Source organism: Bufo gargarizans, chromosome 4, assembly GCF_014858855.1.
Source record: "Bufo gargarizans isolate SCDJY-AF-19 chromosome 4, ASM1485885v1, whole genome shotgun sequence".
Taxonomy (NCBI): Eukaryota; Metazoa; Chordata; class Amphibia; order Anura; family Bufonidae; genus Bufo; species Bufo gargarizans.
The window spans coordinates 228,993,365-229,021,033 of NC_058083.1; the positions used below are offsets into that span (position 1 = coordinate 228,993,365).

A 27,669-nucleotide genomic window follows, 5' to 3' on the forward strand; every position below is an offset into this window, starting at 1 on the left:
ACTGTCCCCCCTCGTCTTGCCTTAATGATGGAACCGCAAGTGGAAAAAATAAGCATTGACTCACGTGTTCATGGGGATGACTGATGACCCATTCTCATGTTGTATGTGGATGACGTAATTCTGACACTAACTGATTCAGAAAGATCTTTATCGACGGTTGCCCAGACCGAGAAACTCACTGCATATCCTATTACCTTAAAGAGATTGTTCAGATATTTTTTTTTTACTTTTTAAAATTTCAACCTTTGTACCTGTGGGAAAAACATACTCACCTGCTCCTCATCGCTCTGTTCCCTACTGGTCCCCATCTGTAAACTTCCAGATGGACAAGGTCCTGTTCTCTGCTTCAGCCAATGATTGCGAACTTGACCCTGTCCATCTAGAGCAGGGATCAGCAACCTTCGGCACTCTAGCTGTGGTGAAACTACAACTCCCAGCATGCATGCTTGCTTGACTGTTCTCAGAACTCCCATAGAAGTGAGTGAAGCATGCTGGGACTTTTAGTTTTGCCAGAAGTTGCTGGCCCCTGATCTAGAGGTTTACAGATGTGGACCAGAAGACCAGTCAAGGGAGCCAGGGAACTAGAACACAGTAGCAGGGAGCATGATTTTTTCCACGTGTAAGACACCACTCACACATCCGCAATTTGCATTCCGCATTTTGCGGAACAGAAGTGCAGACCAATTTATTTCTATGGGGCCGCAGAAGATGCGGACAGCATTCAGTATGCTGTCCGCATCCACAGTCCCATTATGCGGATCTGGAAAAAAAAGAGCATGTCCTACTTTTGGCCGCAAATTGCGATCCGTGGCCCCATTGTATTCAGAGGGTCCCCAAAAATGCGGATGACATGCGGAAAGGTGCAAAATGTCATCCACATGTCATCCGCAATTGCAAATCCGCAGGAAAAAGAAAAAAATAGGCCTGCCCCCTGTGACCTTCAGAACCAGGGAAAGTATTGGAAGAAGTGCAGATAGAGGTGATGATGGCATCATTTGACGTGGAGAAACTCATAGTGCTCATCCATGAGTGCCCAGCCCTATGGGACACCAGAGCTGAGGTGTACCATGGTCACATTAGAAAAGACCAGTCGTGAGAAGAAGTTGGGACGGAATTACTTGCCACTGCATGGACCTCAGCATCAGTGCAAAAGAAAGAAAAAAAATTGTGAGTATATAATTTTATTAAAAAGTATGTGTATTTTAGATTGCTTCATACACACATCCATGGAGCACGGTCCGTGTAAACCCGGCCTGCCATGCTCCTGAGTGCAGGAGCGCACAGTGCCATTGGTTGCAGCATGGCAGGCGGGGTTTACACAGACTGTGCTCCACAGATGTGCGTGACACCTTATGTTCCAGGAGTGGGCCATATGTCCTGGAACAGCATAAATAGTGAACTTTTGAGTGATACAGTACTTATGCTCATTTGCACATATTCTATGCTTCTTCATGACTGATGCCAACTCACTTTTGTGTAAAGATTGTCAATTATATATATTGTGTGAAAGAGGCCTAGTCAGAAAATGTCTGGCATAGCATACGTTATAAATTCCCTTTCTGCAATGCATAACTTATTGCATAGCAAGCGATGAACATGTAAATGTTTTTATTTTTTAACTTTAATAACCATATTTTTGACTCTATATTTCTACATTTCTTAGATATGAATTAATAATAGGCATCTTTCACAAAATTGATTATTAGGGCTCATGGAAATGGCAGTTCTGTGCATTGAGGAGTGCCACGGCCGTGCAACAACCATGTGCATGAGCCCTAATACTAGAGGCCTGAACCCGGACATAACCATATTTTCATCCAGGCAGGCCCTGCGATATGGGCATCGGAGCATTTCATGCTCCAATGCTCTCCCTTGCCCTGCGCTTGATCGTGCATGAAAAGGGCTCTTTTTGTAAAATCAACACACTGCCGGGCAGATGCTTCCGTCAAGCAGTGTGTTTGGTGAAGTCACCGGCTATGATGGACCAGCTTTAGCACTGCCCTAGCCTTTTAACAGGCTAGGTCAGCGCAGAAGACCGCACATTAGTGCTGGTGATGTCCCCAAATGCTCATATCGCTGGGTCTGCCTTGATAAAAATATGATGTTGTATACTTAACTTTTCTGCGTATAAGTTTATTCTTAGTGGATTGCGGCCCTGATTACGTCTGGTGTAGTCCTTGTTCAAAGCTGAACGCAGACATATACAATTTTTATTAATAAAAATGGGACATGTTCGTGTTTAGCTGTGAGGGCATACACACATTTAAAATATAAAAATGAATAAAAAATGTTTTTAAGACATAATTAGAAATGAGGTATTAGAAGGTATTTACACCAAATTTAAAAATAAATTTGGATTTTACAAAATACCTCAGCCCGCAAGCCCACGTCAAGGGTCATCATTCTCTTGCAAGTCCTTAATCTAAACTAACAACTAATTTAAATGTTAAACCAGATCCCAGCTGAAATCAACGAATTCCACGGATGTCGTCCAACTGGTACGACAATGCCCCCTCAGGACTGCAGAAGTAGTTGGCATAGAGCTCCCGAACAGCTAGTCCAGCCGTTCCAGGGTGTCCAGGCCGACTCAGGTCTAAAATGACAGAAGATGTCATATTTAGGCCCAATTCTGCATCTGTGGAGGCATCGTGAATCCTGGTGAAGTTGTATAGGAATACACAAGCCTGTATCACCAGAGTGGCATTGTCCTGATTTATCTGTATGGATGACATGAACACTCTCCACTTTGTGGATAGTAGTCCGAAAGCGCACTCCACATACCAACGAGCGCGAGTCAATAGATAGTTGAAGATGCGCTTCTGGTCATCCAGGTCGTGTCTAGGCAAGGGCCGCATCAGGTGGGGTAACAATGCGAATCCTTCGTCTGCCACGATCACAAATGGAGCCGGCGGACCTGCAGATCTCGGGTAGTCTTCTGGGCTCTGGCAGGGCAAGCTGGTTTGTCTGAAGCCGTTGACCCATTCTGGAAGCACTAAAGATGCGAGCATTTGAAGTACTCCCATAGGCCCCGATATCAACAATTACAAACCTACAGAAAAATAATGCTTGTAATTGAAGTACCAGGACCCTGAAGTGTGCGGCTTCTTTACACGGATGTGTTTTCCGTCCAGTGCCCCCATTGCAGATTGCACATTGAAACTGCGCAGATTGTTAAAATCCCTCGGCAATACAAAGCCAATCTTCCGCCTTGGGGGTGGGCTTTACCGCTTCTCCAAGTCGCTGCCAGATGACTTTGCAGGTATGACAGACGATCCCAGAGATCGTTGAGATCCCAAGCAGAAACTCAAAGTGCAGCGATGCAAATGAGTTTCCGGTTGCAAGGAATCTAAAAAAGAAAAAATATATGTTTTAATATTCATTTACATAAGTTAATATTCAAAATATATTATTAACCCCTTAGTGACCACTAATATGCCACTAAACAAAGGGTGTTTTAGCTAAACAGCAGGCTTTAATCAATCATTACATGTACCCAAAATGGTGCATTAAAATCTATAACTTGCAAAAAATAAGACCTCATACAAGTACATTGATGAAAAAAACTAAAGATTTCTAGCTCTTGGAATGAGATTTAAAAAAATGTACCTGGTCACTAAGGGCTTAACTAAAAATATAAAATTCACTTACCTCAAGGTGACTATCAACCTTTGCTCTGTTGCTATGCTGCACCTCATACTGGTGTCCAAGAAAGTCAGGTCAGGATGAAGACAGACCAGCAGGTGATCAAAAGCTTCCATGGACATCCGGCAATAGCTCTTGAATTTGTCGCAGCTTGTTATACAATGTATAAAATTGTCCTTTGTGAAGGCGCTGAGCAACAATAGGATGGACCCACTGTCGTCTCCGCTTCCTCCCCGGTTCTTCATCCAGCATCTCTGACTGCCGTCTGAATCGGTGAGAAAGAATCCAGTGAAATAGTACGTTTTTCAGGTCTTCTGCCATAATGATCGCTGAGGTAAAGGAAGAAAACGATGCCAGCCAAGCAAAGGTTTCTCACACAGCATTGAACGACACCAAAAGCACAATAAAATGGCGCCTGTTCTATCACATGTCCTCTGGTTGATAGGTACCCTATCAACATCTCTTCCTCCTTTTTTTTTTTTGCCGGAAACACAGAACGGATGCACTTTTGTAAAAAAAAAGTAGGTTTTTGCGGAAACACGGATCCGCAGAAAAATGGAATGTAAGGCCTCATGCACACGACCGTTGTTTTGGTTCACATCCGAGCCTCAGTTTTTGCGCCTTGGATGAGGAACCATTCACTTCAATAGGGCTGCAAAAGATGCGGACAGAACTCTGTGCTGTCCGCATCCGTTGCTCCGTTCTATGGCCCTGGACAAGAATAGGCATTTCTACAATGGGCTTCCCATTCTGTTCCGCAAATTGCGGAAGGCACACTGGCGGCTTCCGTTTATTGCGGACCGCAAAAAACGGAACGGTCGTGTGCATGAGGCCTAAATCTGGAAAGAAAAAATACTGACATGTGAATGTACCCTAAAGCAGGCTGAGGTTGAAATTTTAAAGCATATAAAAAGTGGACATCCACAACATAAGGAGAGTCTAATTATCGCTTTGTAATTGTATTTTCATTATCTGCATCCTCACTTACTAGTACTTTTCATTTATGTTTATTTTTGTACATTTTCATCTTCAATGTCACTTTTATGCCTCTAGATAGTAACCTCATTACATCTCAATATGTCTGAGACTCTTGCCAACACAGTACCATTTAACTTGATTGTAATCTGTGGACCATGGTGAACAAAGCAGTCATTGGGCTAATCCAACAAACTTTGAAAGTAATTGAAATATTTTGCAAGAAAGTTTCCCACTTTGTCAAAAAAGACCATCACGTTTTGCAGTTAAATAATCTCCAATGTGCCAACAGTAATTGAGTTCTAAATGTTCTGTGATCAGCGGAAGACGTTTCTTATAGTGGAAACATTACTCACACAAGTGTCATCAGTAATGAAGTTTAGACATAAGATGAATGGTACCAAATTAGCACGTTGCCACAAAGGAGAGATACCAGACTATTTTTATTGTTACCCAGTAGGAAATCACCTTATTTTATGCTATCAGTAGAAGAGCTGTTCACATGTTTTCTGGCTAGCTCCTATCCTGGTAAATTCAAGGTGACAATGAAAGCATACTTCTGTAAAACTCTTCTGGCAGGCTTCCCAGCGCACCTGCTGGTCTACTTTAATCCCATCCCATATGTCTGCAATATGAATGGCATTGCTCTGTTCTATTAGAAAGAAAATGTGCTGTTTTTCTCTCCACTTATCTAAGTAAAATAAGTTAACAGTAGCATACTTTAGCAAATTCATATCCAAACATTTGACGTATTTTACAATTGTACATATATATTCAGGGGAGTACATTGATATCACAGGGGCCCATGGCAAAGCTGAGAATTTTTTCAGCAAAATGTAGCTTGCTGAAGCACTTTTTTAAAAGTGTGTTATGGGCCTGCATTTGCATGGGTAGGTTTGTAGAGTGACCTGCCATTCCTTTACACTCCAGTACATTTTCACCTTACCTGAAGTAATTCCAGATGGAGAGGTTGGGCTTATTATTGTGGGTAGAAATACTGGGCTGAAATGCTCATACAGAGTCAGTGCCTGCAGAACCTGTTGTGGCTGTGCAAAGCCTAATCCCCCTTGGTTGGATTTGGAGTACCTAGGTGAGGTAACATGATGTATAGTTAGCGCCCAGATGGATCACGGAGGTGATTTATTTTATGTTGCGTACATGTGGATGAGTAAAAGTGACTAATGAACTTGAATGTCGCTATCTTGTGTTTGATGGAAGCTAAAAGTTGTTTGGACTTGTAACCTACAGATTTCTGTGAGTCTGTCACTGCAGATCCCACCACAAGCACACAGACCTATATATATCCTAAGGTTTCAGTTCGGTTCAAACTTTGATATTTTTTGGATGCCAGGTTTGTCTCAGACGAAGCCACTAAAACAGCATGTAGTGCCATTTTATTGCATATGTTGGCAGAAAAAAACAAACACTAGGGAGGTAGAAAAAGGGTTCTGATTAGCTCTCAGGCTGGTTAGAATTAGAAATGAGAAGAAGAATTGTGTATGTAGAATATGGGCAACCAGGAAAGCTGTCAACCAGGGAGCGAGGAGCCGAGTCTGGCTGTACCCCCTAGCACAACTGCAGCTGCTGCAATACCTCATAAGCAGCTACCTGCAAAGACTTTACATTTTTTCCTATTTTTATAGAAATCCTTATTTTTGGGGGTAGGGGTTGGAATAGGCAAAAACTGCACAAAATGTAATCTACCATTAATCTAGCATAGCACATAGAATACTAGTGAGAACGCTGTGTCAGGTGATCTCAAATATTTAATTCAACTTTTAAATATTTTTTTTGGGGGGGGGAAGTAGGAATAAAAAACAGAACATAATATACGCACATTTCTTTTTGAAGGTAGGGTTATTTAATTTAATTAAACCAGCATATAGCTGATCAGTAGAACAATAGACAGGGTGGGGCAACAATTTACCTGTGTGCGTTAATGTAAAAATAATTCTGTTTTATTTTTTCAGGGAATTTGGTTCTTTGATTCACAACGAATCAGAATTTTCTCAAGCTTCGTGGTAACGAATCAGGTTTTTCTAAAATGGCAGCTGCACATGTTACAAAGCGAAACTAAGTGTAGAGGAAACAAAGCCTGGAATGCAATATCACCCAAAATGCTGTGCAGCCAGCCAATCCGCAGGTAGCCATTCCCTGTGATGTCACAGCCCTATAAACCTCTCATGCAGCGCGGTCTCCACCATACTCCTGTGAGCTGAACCTAGGAAGAGACCTGGCAATCGCTCATGCGCTAGGGAAAGTGTTGCTGAAAATGATTCATAGAAGACTAGTGATGAGTGAACTATTGAAAAATTCAATTCGGCTGCTTTGCTGAATTTTACTTTGTAAAAAAGTGTATTTTTTTGTAAGTATTGGGTGCAATGACAGGAAGTGGAGATTGCACCCCCGTCATTGTACCCCTCAAATGCCGCGGTCATAGCTGGCCAGTGTCGTGACGCTATGCGTGCGAGATCTTCAATCAAGATGGCAGCGGCTGGCTCTTCGCACTCAATCTGTTGAGGTAGGTATGATTTTTTAAAAAAAAATTTACCGCCATTCAGGGAAAATCTATTCGCTACCACAAAGCACAAGGGAATTCGTATTAAATTCCACTTCATGGAGTTCGGTTCACTCAACCCTACAGAAGACAATTGGAGAGAGAGATTCCAGAGAGAGTGCAGGGAGACTTATGCTGCATCAGTTTTATTTGTTTATTCGTACATTTACTTATTCCCACATCAGCCGTAAATGTAATTCAGTATCAATAAGATGGAAGCCTTTATTATTCCAGTGTGCCAAGCAATATCATTCAGTCTGCACCCCTTGTGGGCCTAGGTCTTAATGATGACCATCCTCATGGAAAAGGAGAAAAAGCAGATAGCAGAAGAAGGCCTCCCTCCTGTAGGGCAGGAGAGAGCTGGGGTTGGAGAAGTGGATATGCCAGAGCTGATTAATATTCAGTGTTTACTGTCAAATAACCTGCAGGAGATTGCAGCGCAGAACAGCAATAATATGCAAATTGTGCCCCACCTATCCAGCCAAACCCCATACCAGCAACAACCTCTGTTTATCCCCTTGGTTTTTTCATTTTTGCATTTTGATTTTTCTTCCCCATTTTCCTGGAGCCATAACTTTTTTATTTTTCTGTTCACGTATCCATATAACGACTTCTTTTTTTTGCAGAAAATTTGTACTTTTTAATGCCACCGTTTAGTATGGTATACAATGTAGTGGGAAGTGGCAACATTTTTTTCAGGTTTTGTCCCTACGGCATTGCCTTTGTGGAAAAAATGTCCTGTGCCCTTATTTCTCTGAGTCAGTATGATTACAACAATACCACAAATGTATAGTTTTTTTATGTCTAAATACTGTAAAAATAGATTAAAACGTTGAAGACATTTACAGTAGTTCCTTTCTGCTGCTGCTGGTGTAAATGGCTTGTAGAGACTAGAGAGTAAGGGGGTGGGCCATTCAGTTCGGCCGAGCCCCAAAACCTCACAGGCCTGCCTTTATTGGTGGCATGCCACTGTACAAATTGAAGAAACAAGTTTGCATTATATCATTGCATTTTCCAGGATTAAAATATTAATCTGCAATCCTTAAGAAAGGCTGTCAATATACAATCAGTGGCAGAGTGACCACAAGGAACCCCACTGATCTGAAGAATTTAGGGTAGCAGTGCATGTTTTCCATGAATGGAACTGAGCTGTAGTACCAGGCACTGCCCCAAGATGAGTCACTAAACGTTGTAGCACATGATTGTTGACTGAAAAACTGTATACAGTATATTACATTTTAGTATGTTACTTATGGTTTAGAGTCAGTTTTAGACAGTAATTCTATTCTCAATTTTATGAGTACCTCGGTCTAATAAACTGTTTGCCAAACAGATGAGCATATTTTCATGTTTTTAGCTATGCAATCACTGCCTTGGGCAAAGTTCACAAGCAATTGGATTCATGCAGTTTTCCCCCTGGTCCTATAAACTCCACTGGTTGTCAATTGTTAAAGATTTTGTGAACTACTGAAGTAACTAAAAATAAAACATATGCCTCTAATAACAATCTCTAGGCATCAAAATCAGAGATGTTTTAACACATTGTTGGCCCGAGAGCGGAGGTATACGTTGGTAGATATTACTATGCTTCAATACTATGCTCACTGAAGCCATGGCACCAGGAGTGAGTTAGTTTGTGGACTCTCACTGCAGTCCTTGGTAGCTGTTTGGCGCTGGTGGTGTTGTGGAGTGGGCCTGCTGTGTAACCTACACTCCCTGAAGTGTATGGTAGCCGTCATGGCACCTAACAGGTAGAATTTAGCGTAGGAACCCGTCTAACAGAGATCGCCTTGAAACTCGGCAGACGGGCTCAAATAATTTTGTACAAAGTATCTTGCACTTATAGTTTAGCACTTGTTATTATTATGCAATTTTGTACTCTATATTGCAGTTAATTGTCTCATTGCATGTCTTTGTCTTTCAATGTTATTCCCTGCCACAGCAATGTGCTCCTGCGGTTTGGTATGTGCTGACTGACCCCCTTTTTTGGTTTTTCTATGCTTCAATACAACAGAATGCACCCCCTAAATAAATACCAATTTAGGCTCGACCCCAAAAGAAACACAGACCTAACCCCTTCCTGACATGTGAAATACATGTCCATACATAGGTCACAGAGAAGTGTGGAGCGTAGACGCAGGACTGAGTGGATGTCAAAAACATTCTTAAAGGAGTTGACCAGCTTCCTATATTGGATTCCTCAGGATTCATCATCAATATGACATTGGTGGAGGTTAGACTTACAGCAAATCAGCTGTTTGAAAAGAAGGCAGCGCTCGCGTGAGTGGTGAATTTCCTTCGCCTGCAGCGAGCAGGTGTCATTACAGCTCAGCCGTCCCATTCACTTCAATGGGATGGAGAAGGTGCACTCTGCCTGCTTCTTCCCATTGAAATGAATGGGATGGAGCAATTGGAATTACACCTGCTCTCCGCTGGTATGTCACAGGCGAGCAGGCAAACAAAGAAGAGAATGCAATGCTCGCATGAGCCCTACGTTCTCTTCAAACTGATCGGCAGGGATGCTGGGAGTTGGACCCCCATAGATCTGATATTGATGACCTGTCCTGAGGATAGGTCATCAATATAGAAAAATGGTCAACCCCTTTAAAGAGAGTTACAAAATATGAAAAGGTCAAGAAAGGCTCCATTTCCCATTTAGTGCTTAAAAATTAATAATCAAAAGTTCACTCTATTAAGATATCATGTTATTCATCCTGCATGGTCAATGGTATAAAAAAAATACACATTCACAAAATTGCTATTTTTTGGCCACCTGGCTACATAACAAATTATTAAAAAGCCACATGTACCCACAATAAACAAGCTCATTTGACAGAAAACAAAAAAAAAATGTTAAGGCTGTTAGAATAAAGCAAGACAAATGATTTTTAAGTATTTTTGTAAGAAGTAGTAAGACATAAACACTGTATAAATTGATATAAACCCTTCAAAAAATATGTACCTCTAAATAGACCCCATATATTCTCCTTTGTGGAGCTTTACTGCTCCCTCTATTATTTGGGGTTGGTTTTGCACAATAAAAACTGATTTCAAAAAGTTATTTGGGGAATGCCGCAATCAGAAAACAATAACTTTATTTTTTTTCCTGTGGGCATAACCATATGATAGCGGGAGCCTGTCTGTGTATTATAGATGAGATCTGTCGCAATCATATGGGGACACTGAACAGCTCCCATGAGATCGTGATGAAGGATAGAAATTATGTCATCATGCGGGACCTAGCACCCAATCAATCAGTTTGACAAATTGGGTGGCATGTTAAGGGCTCATGCACACAATTTTTTTTTTTCCCATTCTGTTTTTTTTACAGGTCCGTATGCAAAAAAGAGCGTAGAAGGATAGGCATTGTTACAATAGATCCGCAAAAAATAAAAATGGATGCCATCAGTACATAGAAAAGTAAGGGCCCTAAAGGAAGGATCAAAGCAGGTCCCCAACACAGAACAGAAGGGTTTCTGCCTAAACCCCTTTCAGTGACCCTTGGGCCATTTTTTCCACTGAAGGGTTTCTGACCAAGTTTTCACCCCAGCAGAAGAGGAGAGCATCCCAACTGGATCCCCTCCTGTCCTGGGCCCCATAGCAGTCGCATGGTCTGCCACTATGGTTGTTACTCCCCTGGATGCAATACAGATGTCACACAGATGTCATTCGTATTTTTTGCGGATCTGTGTTTTGCGGATCGAAAAAAGTACATCCGGTCGTGTGCATGAGCCCTTACATGTGAAAAAGCTAGCTACACTAGAGATTAAGGGTACAATAATTTGGCAACAGGAAAGACATACATGAGAGGAGCCAATCATAAAACAAGACAGTAGCAATTATCAGGAATAACTTTGAAAATGTGAAGGGAACTGTCCAGCTTGTAAGCTCAGTGCGATAATCTGCTGTCCAGAATAGAACAGTTTTGTCAGTCATAGTATTCATTTTTATTCATGCTTTTATTTCTACTCAAGGCAATCATTTTATTTGACCCAGACATAAAGCAGCTAACTCTGAAAAGACAAAGCAATTGCCAAATGGGAGATAGACACTCATTGAGATGGTCCTCCATATAATATCTGCATCCTCTCTATAACAAATATGCTGAGTGACCTAATTTTCCACTATGCCCCATTTCCAGTAATACCCATGGAAGTGGGCTATACGCTCAGAGCAGGGCCAATTTAGTGAAAAAGGTAATAGCCATAATAGTCACTAAAGAAATGTCGGTGTGTTTCGAAGAGCGCTGCAGAGAGATGTCTAGAAGCTAATGTGCTGCAAGTAGTAAAAGAGAACAGCAGTTTGCAATAAAGTATTGGATATGGCAAAAGTACACAAAATGGTTCACTGCGGAAAATGGTAAGCTGTATTGTGATTTGATGCCATTCTCCTAGTCTTCTACAAATATTGTGATTTTTATGCGTCCTTTGCAGAGCCTGTACATGAGAGTGGCATCTCATTTTATGTCCGCATACAGAAATGACATTTTGTTTTGTACAGCAAAATTGTGGCGGACATGCAGTTATTGTTATAAATCCATTCTCTGCTGTATCAGAAGAGGCCTTATCACATTCTTTTCAGAGATGTCCAGTTCAGTTATAGACTCATTCTTATCAATGTAAAATATAATTAAAATAGTTGTATTGAAAAGTGGTTTCATGATGATAGATCATTTAGACGTCATAACAATCATACAACCATTGGGACTCCCATTCATCCTTTTTGAATGGGGATAGTGCAGACAGTACTATTATACCTTAATAACAGCAACAGTACAGAAATGACAAAAGGATATATAATTTTTTTTGCATACACACATCCATTATCTTTAGCTTGGACTTACTTTTCGGTATTAAAAAGACTTGTAACGCTTTGCTTATATTTCTGGAATTTTTCCCATTCCTTCACAGCATTTTCAGTTACCAGTTCCTCTGTTGGGACTTTTTCAATTCTCATCTTTTCAGCAAATTTATTTGCTCCAATTCCAGTTAGCATAAGATGTGGAGTCTACAAAACATGATTAAAGCAAGACCTATGTGAAGTATCAATATACTACTAATATAAAAAATATTATGACAAAAAGGCCTGTTGTCATTCAATAAAACTAAGGCTACTTTCACACTTGTGGTAGACTTTTTAGGGCAGGCTGTTCTGGCAGGGGAACAGGCTGCCGGATCTGTGCTACCGCAAGTACACCGTGCCGCCAGAGGTCCACTCCGACCCTATTCGCTATAATGGGGGCGGGCCGGAGGTCCGACCGACTCTCAACATGACCTCCGGCACGCCCTCATTAAATTGAATGAGTCCGGTAGCACGAATCCAGGCAAAAAAAAAAGGCTACCACAAATGTGAAAGTAGCCTAGAGAACCCTATTCCCTTTATATTAACATCATTAAAAACTAAAGATATGCATTAGCCGAACAGATACATTTTATATTCCATGGATGTATTAAACATGTTCATCGGGAGTCATTCAACATAATAAAAAAAATATCTCGGCTGCGTCAAAGAGAAATTACACCTTATACGCTGGGTCATCATGACAAGTCTAATCTGCAAAGCTTGTGGATATGCGTGTGACAGGTATCTAGAATGTTAGGGATTCAGGAATAATGTAACTGACATGTTGCAAACTGTGTATTTTTGATTCTATATTTAAAATATAGGAAGACATTTACTAGTCCATTCATGCCATTTTTGTGGCATAATCTACATTTATCTGTGGGGCATGTAAAAAAATAACAGAATTATAAGAAAGAAAGTAGAAAAGTTAAAGAGTCACTGTACTGTCACACAACTTCATTTCATTTAATAGAGAATGGTGTAACTAATAACTTCATTTAAAAAATATGCCTGCATCCACCTGAAAAAATCTGTAAAGTCATGGCCACTAGGGTTATTACTTCCACTTAGGCCGAATGCACACGGCTGTTTTTCACGGCCGTTTTTCACGGCCGTGAGCGGTCCGTGGAACCGCGTCCTGGATTCCTGCTGAGAGCAGGAGCGCACGGCGTCATTGGTTGCTATGACGCCGTGCGCTCCCTGCTGCCGCCACTGCACTACAGTAATACACTGGTATAGATCATACCAGTGTATTACTGTATTGTGCCGTCAGCAGGGAGCGCACGGCGTCATAGCACCCAATGACGCCGTGCGCTCCTGCTCTCAGCAGAAATCCAGGCCGCGGTTCCACGGACCACTCACGGCCGTGAAAAACGGCCGTGTGCATTCGGCCTAAATTTGCAGTCAACTGCTTGTTGTCAGGCAAGGTTCATCCTTAGTAACAGAAGGCTGAGAGGAAGTGGGGACACTAATATCCTGAACCTGATGACAGAACTACTTCTACACTGCTTCTGAATTCACAGGAACCCCCTGCCTTTCTGTAAGTGTGATTTCCCCCGCCAGAAGGCAAACATAGTGGGGTGTAAAGAAAAGAATGTCCCAGCACAGTACAGTGTTGGCGTATTTCACAGAAGGGTTACATCCACAGCTTCTGAGTGAAATGCATCTAGCTGTGCAACTGAAATAGGGAGTAATATGGCTGAAAAAGGCATTAGGGAAGCCCTATCGTTGTACAAAGAAGCACAGCCATTTTGCACACCTTTTTTCGTTAAGTCAGATATTAGAATTCTGAGATAAAAATGATTGTGACTTAACTAACAATTCAAATTTTTCTCAAAATTCTGACTGTACTAGGACTGATTGTAAGTGATATTCACAAAAGTCGTCAGTTACTGTTTTTAGTAAAAAATGTTCACCCCTTAATGAATGCACATTTATTGGGGGTACTGAAGAGAGAAACATCCTCAGATGAAAAAATAATACCTGCTGGTAGGAACCGCAAAGTAAGTGGATATTGAACAAAAAAGCCTCAAGGTGTGTAACTCACTTCAACTCACACAACAAAGAAAAAAGTATCCACTATTTTAGAAATATAAAAATGTTCTGTTACGTTTGCCACCCACAGTTATGTCACAAACGAGGAATACCACCTTCACAAAAAAACACAAAAAACAGAACTGTTGGATTAGGGGCATTTTACAAATCACACAAATCAACCAATTCTCAGATGTTTTAAGCAAGGCTGGAAAAGTCCACCTCAGCATGAAAATTATTGGAAATGTTCTCCAGAATTCAAAAGTTCCTACACCACGTGAGATGTAAAAGAATTGAAAACTTTGCAGACTTTTTCTGGAAGGGGTAAGAGAATAACATTGCATTTATTATTTATTAATAAGACAGAATAAATATGGAAGCTTTGTCAGCAATATTTAGAAAATCCATAAGAACCAGCCATAGAGGATGATCGTAGGTGGACTCATGTGTGGTCTTGAAGTTTTTTGCAATGTTGCTAGTGGGATAACTCATAGGAAGGAGATATTTTTCTAAAAAGAAAGATCATGAGATATCTATTGGGCATCTGTCAGCCAGTACCTATGAAACCGGCTTACCTGTTGCAGGTGCCCTTGGTAGCTGAAGGCATCTGTGTTGGTCCCCTGTTCATATGTTGAGAAAAATTATGTTTTAATTTATGCAAATTACCCTCTAGGAGCAACAGGGGCGTTGCCGTTACAGCTAGAGGCTCTGCTCTCTCTGCAATTGCCGTGCCCTCTGCACTTTGAGTAACAGAGTCAGGCCTAATCATGTTTTTACTGCCTGGTCCTGGTCGAGGCGATTTATCATGGTAATTGATAAGTGGGGAGGGCCTCGTTTGAAAATAAAATGATTCTAGTGCATTAAACCTTTAAAATTCAAACATGTGTAGCAGAAGCTTTTGTACAATAGCTTGACTATAAGGCCCCTTTCACACGGGCGAGTTTTCCGTGCGGGTGCGATCCGTGCGGTGAACGTATGGCACCCGCACTAAATCCTGACCCATTCATTTCTATGGGGCTGTGCACATGAGCGATGTTTTTAACGCATCACTTGTGCGTTCAGTTGAAATCGCAGCATGCTCTATATTTTCCGATTTTGACGTGACGCAGGCCCCATAGAAGTGAATGGGGTGTGTGAAAATCCGATGGCATCCGCAAGCAAGTACGGATGCCGTGCGATTTGCACGCATGGTTGCTAGGAGACCATCGGGATGGAGACCCGATCATTATTATTTTCCCTTATAACATGGTTATAAGGGAAAATAATACAATCTTCAGAACATCAATCCCAAGCCCGAACTTCTATGAAGAAGTTCGGGTTTGGGTACCAAACATGCGCGATTTTTCTCACGCGAGTGCAACGCATGACAATGTTTTGCACTTGCGCAGAAAAAATCGCGCATTTTCCCGCAACGCACCCGGCTCTTATCCGGGCAAAAAAAATGACGCCCGTGTGAAAGAGGCCTAAGGCTGAGTTCACACGAGCGTGACAGATTAGGTCCGGATGCGTTCAGGGTGCGTTCAGTTAAACACGCACCATTTTGCAAGCAAGTTCAGTCAGTTTTGGCTGCAATTGCGTTTAGTTGTTCAGTTTTTTCCGCGCGGGTGCAATGCGTTTTGATGCGTTTTTCACGCGTGTGATAAAAAACTGAAGGTTTACAAACAACATCTCCTAGCAACCATCAGTGAAAAACGCATTGCATCCGCACTTGCTTGCAGATGCAATGCGTTATTAACGCAGCCCCATTCACTTCTATGGGGCCAGGGCTGCGTGAAAAACGCAGAATATAGAACATGCTGCGATTTTAAAGCATTGCAGAAGTGATGCATGAAAAAAAATGCTCATGTGCACAGCCCCATTGAAATGAATGGGTCCGGATTCAGTGCGGGTGCTATGCGTTCACCTACTGCATTGCACCCGCGCGGAAATCTCGCCCGTGTGAACGCAGCCTAAGGCCTCATGCACACGACCGTTTTTTTTCACGGTCTGAAAAAACGGGGTCCGTGGGTCCGTGATCCGTGACCGTTTTTTCGTCCGTGGGTCTTCCTTGATTTTTGGAGGATCCACGGACATGAAAAAAAAGTCGTTTTGGCGTCCGCCTGGCCGTGCGGAGCCAAACGGATCCGACCTGAATTACAATGCAAGTCAATGGGGACGGATCCGTTTGAAAATTGAGCCACAGTGTGTCATCTTCAAACGGATCCGTCCCCATTGACTTACATTATAAGTCTGGACGGATCCGCTTGCCTCCGCATGGCCAGGCGGACACCCGAACATAACTTGAAGCGTCCCCATCACCATGGGAACGCTTCTGTGTTAGAATATACTGTCGGAAATGAGCTACTTCGTGAAACTCATTTCCGACAGTATATTCTAACACAGAGGCGTTCCCATGGTGATGGGGACGCTTCAGGTTAGAATACACTGCAAACTTGGTACAAGACTGCCCCCTGCTGCCTGGCACCACCCGATCTCTTACAGGGGGATATGATAGCACAATTAACCTCTTCAGGTGCGGCACCTAAAGGGGTTAATTGTACTATCATATTCTCCTGTAAGAGATCAGGGCTGCCAGGCAGCAGGGGGCAGACCCCCCCCCTCCCCAGTTTGAATATCGTTGGTGGCACAGTGTGGGCCCATCGCCCCCCCCCCTTCCTCCCTCTATAGTTAAAAATCGTTGGTGGCACAGTGTGCGCCCACCATCGCCCCCCTCCATCTCCCCCCCCCCATCATTGGTGGCAGCGGAGTTCCGATCGGAGTCCCAGTTTAATCGCTGGGGCTCCGATCGGTAACCATGGCAACCAGGAAGCTACTGCATCCCTGGTTGCCATGGTTACTTAGCAATAGTACAATTGTAGAAGATTCATACTTACCTGCCTGCTGCTGCGATGTCTGTGACCGGCCGGGAGCTCCACCTACTGGTAAGTGAAAGGTCTGTGCGGTGCATTGCTAAAGAACTGTCACTTACCAGTAGGAGGAGCTCCCGGCCGGTCACAGACATCGCAGCAGCAAGCAGGTAAGTATGAATCTTCTACTATTGTACTATTGCTAAGTAACCATGGCAACCAGGGCTGCAGTAGCTTCCTGGTTGCCATGGTTACTGATCGGAGCCCCAGCGATTAAACTGGGACTCCGATCGGAACTCCGCTGCCACCAATGATGGGGGGGGGGGAGATGGAGGGGGGCGATGGTGGGCGCACACTGTGCCACCAACGATTTTTAACTATAGAGGGAGGAAGGGGGGGCGATGGGCACACACTGTGCCACCAACGATTTTTAACTATAGAGGGAGGAAGGGGGGGGCCATGGGCACACACTGTGCCACCAACGATTTTTAACTATAGAGGGAGGAAGGGGGGGCGATGGGCACACACTGTGCCACCAACGATTTTTAACTATAGAGGGAGGAAGGGGGGGGGGCGATGGGCACACACTGTGCCACCAACGATATTCAAACTGGGGAGGGGGGGGGTCTGCCCCCTGCTGCCTGGCAGCCCTGATCTCTTACAGGAGAATATGATAGTACAATTAACCCCTTTAGGTGCCGCACCCATCACCATGGGAACGCTTCTGTGTTAGAATATACTGTCGGAAATGAGTTTTCACGAAGTGAAAACTTAGATCAGAAAAAGCTTTTATGCAGACGGATCTTCGGATCCGTCTGTATGAAAGCAACCTACGGCCACGGATAACGGACACGGATGCCAATCTTGTGTGCATCCGTGTTCTTTCACGGACCCATTGACTTGAATGGGCCCGTGAACCGTTGGCCGTGAAAAAAATAGGACAGGTTATATTTTTTTCACGGCCTCGAAACACGGGTCACGGGCGCGGTGTAAAAACGGTGCACAAGCCGAGTTTTCTACGGCCCCATTGAAAGTCAATGGAGCCGCAGAAAAAAACGGAAAATGGCACAACGGCCACGGGTGCACACAACGGTCGTGTGCATGAGGCCTAAGGCTGAGTTCACACGAGCGTCACAGATTTGGTCCGGATGCGTTCAGGGTGCGTTCAGTTAAACTCGCACCATTTTGCAAGCAAGTTCAGTCAGTTTTGTCTGCGATTGCATTCAGTTGTTCAGTTTTTTTCCGCGCGGGTGCAATGCGTTTTGATGCTTTTTTCACGCGCGTGATAAAAAACTGAAGGTTTACAAACAACATCTCTTAGCAACCATCAGTGAAAAACGCATTGCATCCGCACTTGCTTGCAGATGCAATGCGTTAACGCAGCCCCATTCACTTCTATGGGGCCAGGGCTGCGTGAAAAACGCAGAATATAGAACATGCTGCGATTTTAAAGCATTGCAGAACTGATGCATGAAAAAAAACGCTCATGTGCACAGCCCCATTGAAATGAATGGGTCAGGATTCAGTGCAGGTGCAATGCGTTCACCTACTGCATTGCACCCGCGCGGAAATCTCGCCCGTGTGAACTCAGCCTAAGGCCTCTTTCACACTACAGTATGTTGAATTCAGTGTTTTGCGTTCCGTTTTTCACGGATCCGTTGTTCCGTTTTTTGCTTCCGTTGTGGTTCCGTTCCCGTTCCGTTGTTCCGTTCCGTTTTTCCGTATGGCATATATAGTATACAGTAATTACATAGAAAAAATTGGGCTGGGCATAACATTTTCAATAGATGGTTCCGCAAAAAACGGAACGGATACGGAAGACATACGGATGCATTTCCGTATGTGTTCCGTTTTTTTTGCGGACTCATTGACTTGAATGGAGCCACGGACCGTGATTTGCGGCCAAATATAGGACATGTTCTATCTTTTCAACGGAACGGAAAAACGGAAATACGGAAACGGAATGCATACGGAACACATTCCGTTTTTTTGCGGAACCATTGAAATGAATGGTTCCGTATACGGACCGTATACGGAACGCAAAAAACGGACCGCAAAACGGAAAAAAAAAACGGTAGTGTGAAAGAGGCCTAACACTGTGGATAGACATAGAGTTTGTTTTTTTTCAGATCAGGCAATTGCTATTGATTTGTGCTTCTACACAGTGCTATGAATAACTTGGCTTTTCTGGGTTTACTGTCTGCATGTGGTAGCCTGGTATTTGAAGAAAGGACAGCACTTTGGTCACTCTGAAGTCTCTGAACTATTAAAATTTTTTTTTTTTTTTAAAAGGTCAGTGCACTAAGAAGTAAAAAAAAAAATATTCAAGAAAGCTACATTTTGTCTTTTTGATGAAGTGGCTAATAGATTATTTATTAGCAGTTGTTGCAAAAATAAAGGCTCATGACTGTGTCCGTATTTCAGTCCGCAAACCACAAATCCGCATTTTTTCTCACTCCCATAAATAAAAATGACATTTGCAGTTCACAATGTGAACCAGAATAAGACATCTTCTATAATTTGCAGAGCAGACACGTGGATCCACAAAAAATACATATGCGTACAAGCCCTCATAGAAATGAATTGGTCAGTGTGCTATCTACAAAAAAGTACAGATAGCATACAGATGAAGAATACGGTCATGTGCATGAGGCCCAAGGCTAAGGTTACTCAGTGGCTATTGGTCACCCATGAGCTGCAGTATAATTAAACCATTAGCGTGATTGCAACCTCAATGTTGCCAGTGCCCTCCAGACCTATGCCTCATTCACACATCAGTGTTTTGGTCAGTGATTTCCTACAGTGATTGGGAATGGCTCTAAACACAGAACAAGTGCAGATCTTTCCCTTACGCTGGGTTCAGACCTGAGCGTTCGGAAACGAGCGCTCTGTATGCGCGATTGTACGGGCGTTTACAATCGCGCATACAGAGACTGGCGTTCACACATTGTCGCGCGTTCCCGAATTTCTATGTGCGGGAACGCGCGACAAACGCCCAAAAAAAAGCTCAAGCACTTGTTTGAGCGTCGGGCGTTTTACAGCGCGATCGTAGGCGCTGTAAAACGCCCAAGTGAGAACCATTCCCATAGGGAATCATTGGTTCTTGCCTGTTGTGCGTTTTACAGCGCGTAGGAACGCGCTGTAAAACGCTCAGGTGTGAACCCAGCGTTAAGCCGAATGCACACGGCCGTGAGTGGTCCGTGGGAACCCGGCCTGGATTCCTGCTGAGAGCAGGAGCGCACGGCGTCATTGGCCGTGCGCTTTATGCCACAGCTGCACTACAGTAATACACTGGTATAGATCATACGAGTGTATTTACTAAAGTGCAGCAGCGACATGAAGCGCACGGCGTCATAGCAACCAATGACGCCGTGCGCTCCTGCTCTCAACAGGAATCCAGGCCGGGTTACTACGGACCACGGCAGTGGGCATTCGGCTTTATGCCTTATGTCTGTGGATGCTCCAATCCTGCTTTTGGCTCACAATCAGGCTTGGACTTGGCCACAGGGGTACAGGTGAATCCCCCCAGTAGGCCCCTGAGCAAGGTGGGCCCCTAGTCTCCCACCCCCTGCACTACATACATATATTCAGTGTACAGCACCTGAATCAGCCTATGTTCATATAAATTTTTTTATAGATTGTTAAAGAAACTCCCCAGTGTATTATTATAGACACGATCCGATACAGTAGCTGAGATGTCTTCTAGGTACAGAGGAAACCTGCCAGTATCCTCTTCTCCCCAGGACCTACCTTCTCAAAGGTGCTGCAGGAGCCCCCATATTCAGTCATCTGGTAGCATCTTGCTGCTGTGTGAGCAGGTAATATTTGAATGCAGTATATCCATACTGTGGGCCCCCAAAATAAATGTACTGGTGGGCCCTAGGCACCCCAGTCCGACACTGCCCACAATCACTGATGGGAACCACTGACCAAAGCACTGACGTGTAAATGAGGCTTTACACAAAAAATAGAATGGGCCTGAATGTATACAATGGTCACCAGGTCACCCATGATTTTGCTTCTCATGGTAATGACTCAATTTTACAATTGCTCTTATGAAACCACTGGTTGAAGTGTAGCACCAGCTTAAACAAGCTCAGATGGTAATATTGTAGATATATTTCATTGCATTACAACCATATTTCTCTAAAACATTGCACTTCTGGAATTTTTTATATTTTTTGGGTCTTTGGATGCTTCTGATTTACATGCAATTTGCCTCCTAAAGACAAAGGATTAAGAATAGCGTTGTACCTGCTCCATGATGGTGCGTGCAAACATGACAGGGTTAGCAATATTCTTGATGCAAGAAACTGCACCTACAGCAAGATTTTTGCCATCCATTATAATTGCATCAAGTTCCACATCACCGTCCGCATTCAACACAGCCCCATGACCTGTAGGAAGCAATTCAGTTTGAAACATAGGAAACATTACTGCCCTAAAGCTTTGGAAAAAATATTAGAAAAACCATTTCAAAGCTATTTACTACAACTATCCTGGCAGCTATTAGACTTGATTACAGTGAAAAATATTTGCTTTTATTGTCACAAGCTTTTAAGTAAATACGCTGCTGCTGGCAATATAATAATATCATTGCACCGTTTTAGTCATAAAGATTTCACTCTTGTATTTTTTTAATCATAAAGTCCGCAGGGCATTGGTCTCATTCATTCTGCAGCTAAATACAGGAAGCTGGTATTTTTCTCACCAGATGAGAAGACATAATATAAAAAACAACATCCTCTCATAAGCAGGATAGAAACAGCTTCTAAGCATATTATTTAGGGTGGGAATATGAATGTAATGTTATTTTTCCTGTGGTTTATAAAATGATTTTTCATTTTTATTATTACCACACATTTTATTAGAAATAATGACTGCAAATTTTATCCTTCAGTTTTCTTTGTGTCATACAGTATATTGTGATATTTTTCTGTGTACCTCTATCAACACTACCTATTTAACCCCTTCCAGACCCATTCGTTTTCTACTACCTGCTTTCCTGAAGCCATAACTTTTTTATTTTTCTGTTCTCTTAGCCACATGAGACTATGGCATACAATGTAGTGGGAAGCTGGAAAAAAAATTCCAAATGGGATGGAATTGGGGAAAAAAAATTCTAGTGTTTTAATGATTTAAGAAAAAATTTAAACTTTGGAAAAATTCTTTTTTTCTTTGCATTGCTGTATTCTGTCCCCCATAACTTTATTTTTAATTTAGATCTATTTATATGTATTTTTCCCTAGGGGACTTTAACATAAGATCCCTACAACTTCCCTCCAAGCATTTAGCAGGCACTGCACAGTTTCCCACCTCTGCCTTCACTGGTAACTGCCATGTATAAAAGTCCATCAGAAAATACTGTAAAGTGTCGGGAAAACTGTTCTTTCCATGACAACAATTGCAATTTGAGATCATAACTATGTGTAATTTGTTGCAAACCCCAATAATGTAAACACAAAATTAGACAACAAATATGAAATAAAATATACTTCTAATTAATACAGATAAAGCAAGTGCTTACTGATAAAAGTGAAAGAAAACTACTGGAAGCTGTAATTCATTATGCTGAGGACAGGAGCTTCTTCAGGATCCTGTGTAGTACAGTAGCCTTCACTTGGTGACCAAAGATGTAGCACCAGTGTGATGGCATCAGTGTCACAATGTAATACTGGCTCTAGTGATAATAAAGGTTACATCCATAAAATGTATGTTGGCTGGACCAACTGATTTTCTAATGTGCATGGGGTTCTCCTAACTCTCTATCGCAGCAAATGATAGGGGAAAGATGCAAAAGAGAAAAAAGGAAAATGTTTTATATCATTCATATTAATACCTGCATCAAATGCCATGTTGTCTTCTAGGATCCGAACAGCAGCTTCTACGGCTTCCAGAGAACTCCCACCATTAGCGAGTATTGAAAAAGCAAAAGTTGCTGCATTTTTAACACCCATTTTGCTGCTGTCTGCGAGATCATCTGGTATTGCCCATGCACCACCATGGACTACAATGACTGGCTTTATGTTCATTTTACTGTGCTGCAAGTGGTAAACCATAGAGTTATTATTTCAGTAACAAATTCTCAGTGCAGTGTAACATGAAACACATCAGTTGAATTAAAGAGGACCTGTCACTGCTCCTGACACGTCGGTTTTTATAGCTTCATGCATTCCCCATGTGATAACACTTCTGGAGCATCTATTTCATGGCTCTATGTTCTGCCATTATTTTATTATTTCTACTAGAAGTTATGAATGAATTGCTAGCAGTCTGCAGTAAGGGTACAGACGGAAAGTAACCAGTTGGGGGTGTGTACCTGCACAGAGTCACTCTATCCAATCAGTGCTGCCATTGTCAGTCTGTGCAGGTACAAATCCCCAACTGGTTACCTCCCCTCTGTACCCTTACTGCAGACTGTTAGCAATCCATTCATAACTTCTAGTAGAAATAATAAAGGAATGGCACATCATACACCCATACAAATAGATGCTCCAGAATTGTTAGTACGTGGGGAATGCATGAAGCTATTAAAACAGGCATGTCAGGAACGGTGACAGGTCCTCTTTAAATAAATAAAGATGGCCTCTTTCTTCTAGAAACAATGGATGTCCTTGGGCTGCATCTGCCTTACCTCTCAGCAAAATGCGGGCCGCAATATACCAGCACAGTCCGTGGGGCCGCCTCAGTGGATTGCGGACCCATTCACTTGAATGGGTCCGCGATCCGGCCGTTCCGCAAAAAGATAGGACATGTTCTATCTTTTTGGGGCACGGAAGTACGGGACGACACCCCACTCCCTAGTGGTTCCGTTCCGTGGTTCCATTCCCCACCATTCCGCATCTCCGGATTTGCGGACCCATTCAAGTGAATGGGTCCGCATCCGTGATGCGGAATGCCCACGGAACGGCACACGCCAGTGTGAAAGAGGCCTTATTCATCTGAGCAGAGTGGAGAAAATATTAAGTTAATTGTATAATGGCACATATGACATGATGTATTGCAATGGCTTTGTTTCCCATAAGTGACCAATCTAGTGCACATTTCATTTTTAAATTTGCAAAATAAATGTTTCATTATGGGAAATAAGTCACGTGCACATGTGAGTATTGCAATTTAATTCACTATGTAGTTATTTTATGAGGAAAATAATGCAGGTCCAGCTAAGTAGAAATTTACACTATCGTGTATCTGCCCTTAAGCTACTTTTTCATTTTCACCAAAGGTACGTCCACACAGGATGTATTTTGTGGCTGAACATTTGCCAAGGATTATGCCATGGACCTGTAGCGAAATCCACAGTGAGTCGACATCAATATCCACATGAGTTTCATGTGTATTTTGGTGCACATTTTGCTGCAGATTTGCTACAGGCTTTACTTCATGCATCGAAAAGGTAAAAGCTACAGTAAAAATCCACAGCACAAATCAACTTGCCGAGGATTTAACTCCCAACTGATCATCCTGAACAATATTCCTACATGCAGAAAAGGTCAATATTGTTTTGAAAGCAATGTTCTGGGGCTATATGGCTACAGAAGGAGGGCCAATAATAAGGTCTATTTCTTAGGCTGTCATTAGGATACAGTCACAATTTTATTGGTCTCGTTTTAAAGCTGATAACCTATGCTTTTAAACAAGACCAATGTTGTGGTATTAGCTCTGGAACATTGCAAGATACAGCCCTGTATATACAGCCCTGTATATATTTGCAGCTTTCACTCCCAAGCGGTTGCTGTATCTCTCCATGTATTTCACATACCATTGTGATCATAGTCTTTGTTAAAAGCTTAGATTTTCAGCATCTGTTGGTGTTAATCAGTCCAAAATATGAAAGGTTAAAGCAGCATTCCTTACTCTTTTCAGCTGGCTGTGATCTCAGCCAGACAGGATGAAGGAGGGCACTGGGGAGTACTGACAGACTGCAAGATGAAAGAAAAAAAAAGATTCTGTCACCCTGTTTTACCTGTACCTATCCCCAGGGGGTGGCATCATGGACCTCTGTGCATGCTATTAATCCCCCGTTAGCCATCAAAATCAACAAAATAGTAACATTTTCAGAAGGGCTTTCCAATTTTGTTGTGACTGTTGGGATGGGGGGTGTTAAAAAAACCCACACTATATGCACATTTCTTGTATTTATTATCTCAGTATCAGTGCCTAATGAATGTAAAATCTATATGACTAACTTACCATGTCATATGTACTTTACTAATCTATTTCTTATGTATAGTGCTGCCCATAATTATTCATACCCCTTGCAAATTTTAACTTAAAGTTTCTTATATTCAACCAGCAAGTGATTTTTTGACGGGAAATTACATAGGTGTCTCCCAAAAGATAATAAGACGATGTACAAGAAGCATTACAGTGAAAAAAAAACTTTCTCAGCTTTTATTTACATTTGAGCAAAAAATACAAGATGTTCCGCACTGTGGAAAATGTCAGAGGACGTGGTCAGAAGCCAAAAGTGACACCTGTGCTGGCCAGGAGGATAGTTAGAGAAGTGAAAGAGAACCCAAGGATCACCACCAAGCCATCCTGGTGAATCTGGGCTCTCAAGGCAGACAATCCAACGGACACTGCACACTGCTGGGTTCCACTTCTCCAGATAAGGCTCACAAAAGCTCGCTTGGCCTTTGCAAAAGCTCACCTGGACAAAGAAGAAGACTTCTGGTCTTCTGTGTTATGGTCATATGAAGCAAAAATTTAATTGTTTGGTCACAATGATGTTTCCTTTATTTGACGTAAAAAAGGAGAAGCCTTCAACCCAAAGAACACCATCCCCACTGTCAAACATGGTGGTGGGAACCTAATGCTTTGGGGGTGTTTTTCAGCCAATGGACCAGGGAACCTAATTACAGTAAACGGCACCATGAAAAAAAAGCAATACACGAGGATTCTCAATGACAACATTAGGCAGTCTGCAGAGAAACTTGGCCTTGGACACCAGTTGTGCTGCCGTGAATTAAATTGCCATGCAGCTTTTACTGTCTAGCAGTTGTTATTATATGTTATTTTACTATACAGGGAGTGCAGAATTATTAGGCAAATGAGTATTTTGACCACATCATCCTCTTTATGCATGTTGTCTTACTCCAAGCTGTATAGGCTCGAAAGCCTACTACCAATTAAGCATATTAGGTGATGTGCATCTCTGTAATGAGAAGGGGTGTGGTCTAATGACATCAACACCCTATATCAGGTGTGCATAATTATTAGGCAACTTCCTTTACTTTGGCAAAATGGGTCAAAAGAAGGACTTGACAGGCTCAGAAAAGTCAAAAACAGTGAGATATCTTGCAGAGGGATGCAGCACTCTTAAAATTGCAAAGCTTCTGAAGCGTGAACATCGAACAATAAAGTGTTTCATTCAAAATAGTCAACAGGGTCGCAAGAAGCGTGTGGAAAAACCAAGACGCAAAATAACTGCCCATGAACTGAGAAAAGTCAAGCGTGCAGCTGCCAAGATGCCACTTGCCACCAGTTTGGCCATATTTCAGAGCTGCAACATCACTGGAGTGCCCAAAAGCACAAGGTGTGCAATACTCAGAGACATGGCCAAGGTAAGAAAGGCTGAAAGACGACCACCACTGAACAAGACACACAAGCTGAAACGTCAAGACTGGGCCAAGAAATATCTCAAGACTGATTTTTCTAAGGTTTTATGGACTGATGAAATGAGAGTGAGTCTTGATGGGCCAGATGGATGGGCCCGTGGCTGGATTGGTAAAGGGCAGAGAGCTCCAGTCCGACTCAGACGCCAGCAAGGTGGAGGTGGAGTACTGGTTTGGGCTGGTATCATCAAAGATGAGCTTGTGGGGCCTTTTCGGGTTGAGGATGGAGTCAAGCTCAACTCCCAGTCCTACTGCCAGTTTCTGGAAGACACCTTCTTCAAGCAGTGGTACAGGAAGAAGTCTGCATCCTTCAAGAAAAACATGATTTTCATGCAGGATAATGCTCCATCACACGCGTCCAAGTACTCCACAGCGTGGCTGGCAAGAAAGGGTATAAAAGAAGAAAAACTAATGACATGGCCTCCTTGTTCACCTGATCTGAACCCCATTGAGAACCTGTGGTCCATCATCAAATGTGAGATTTACAAGGAGGGAAAACAGTACACCTCTCTGAACAGTGTCTGGGAGGCTATGGTTGCTGCTGCACGCAATGTTGATGGTGAACAGATCAAAACACTGACAGAATCCATGGATGGCAGGCTTTTGAGTGTCCTTGCAAAGAAAGGTGGCTATATTGGTCACTGATTTGTTTTTGTTTTGTTTTTGAATGTCAGAAATGTATATTTGTGAATGTTGAGATGTTATATTGGTTTCACTGGTAAAAATAAATAATTGAAATGGGTATATATTTGTTTTTTGTTAAGTTGCCTAATAATTATGCACAGTAATAGTCACCTGCACACACAGATATCCCCCTAAAATAGTTAAAACTAAAAACAAACTAAAAACTACTTCCAAAAAAATTCAGCTTTGATATTAATGAGTTTTTTGGGTTCATTGAGAACATGGTTGTTGTTCAATAATAAAATTAATCCTCAAAAATACAACTTGCCTAATAATTCTGCACTCCCTGTATTATTTGGTATGATCCTTACACCGCTGCTGTTTCTGGCTAGTTGGTTGTTCCCACCCTCCATTTCCTGCTGTAACTCCATTTTGTATAGTTGTTGTGAAGAGACTGCAGAGTGAGGGAGCTGTGTAACTTCATTAGAAATTTACCTATGAAAAAGCCTCTATGTTGATATTCTTGCTACCT

General features: G+C 42.4%; 1 protein-coding gene across 3 annotated transcripts in view; it reads right to left on the reverse strand.

The window, feature by feature from the left end:
- LOC122935633 (isoaspartyl peptidase/L-asparaginase-like) overlaps window positions 1–27,669 on the reverse strand; it is a 99,857-nt gene that overhangs the window by 60,601 nt on the left and 11,587 nt on the right. Inside the window, exons 2-5 of one of the 3 annotated variants that reach the window (XM_044291425.1) lie at window positions 24,754–24,818; window positions 22,736–22,937; window positions 21,151–21,293; window positions 12,018–12,181 (exon numbers count right to left, since the gene is read on the reverse strand). In XM_044291425.1, coding sequence (XP_044147360.1) covers window positions 12,018–12,181; window positions 21,151–21,293; window positions 22,736–22,928 — 500 coding nt within the window. In that variant the 5' untranslated portion in view covers window positions 22,929–22,937; window positions 24,754–24,818. Of the gene's footprint in view, window positions 1–12,017; window positions 12,182–21,150; window positions 21,294–22,735; window positions 22,938–24,658; window positions 24,819–27,669 lie in introns of all 3 variants that reach the window. The other 2 variants (XM_044291423.1, XM_044291424.1) reach the window with 2 other exon arrangements.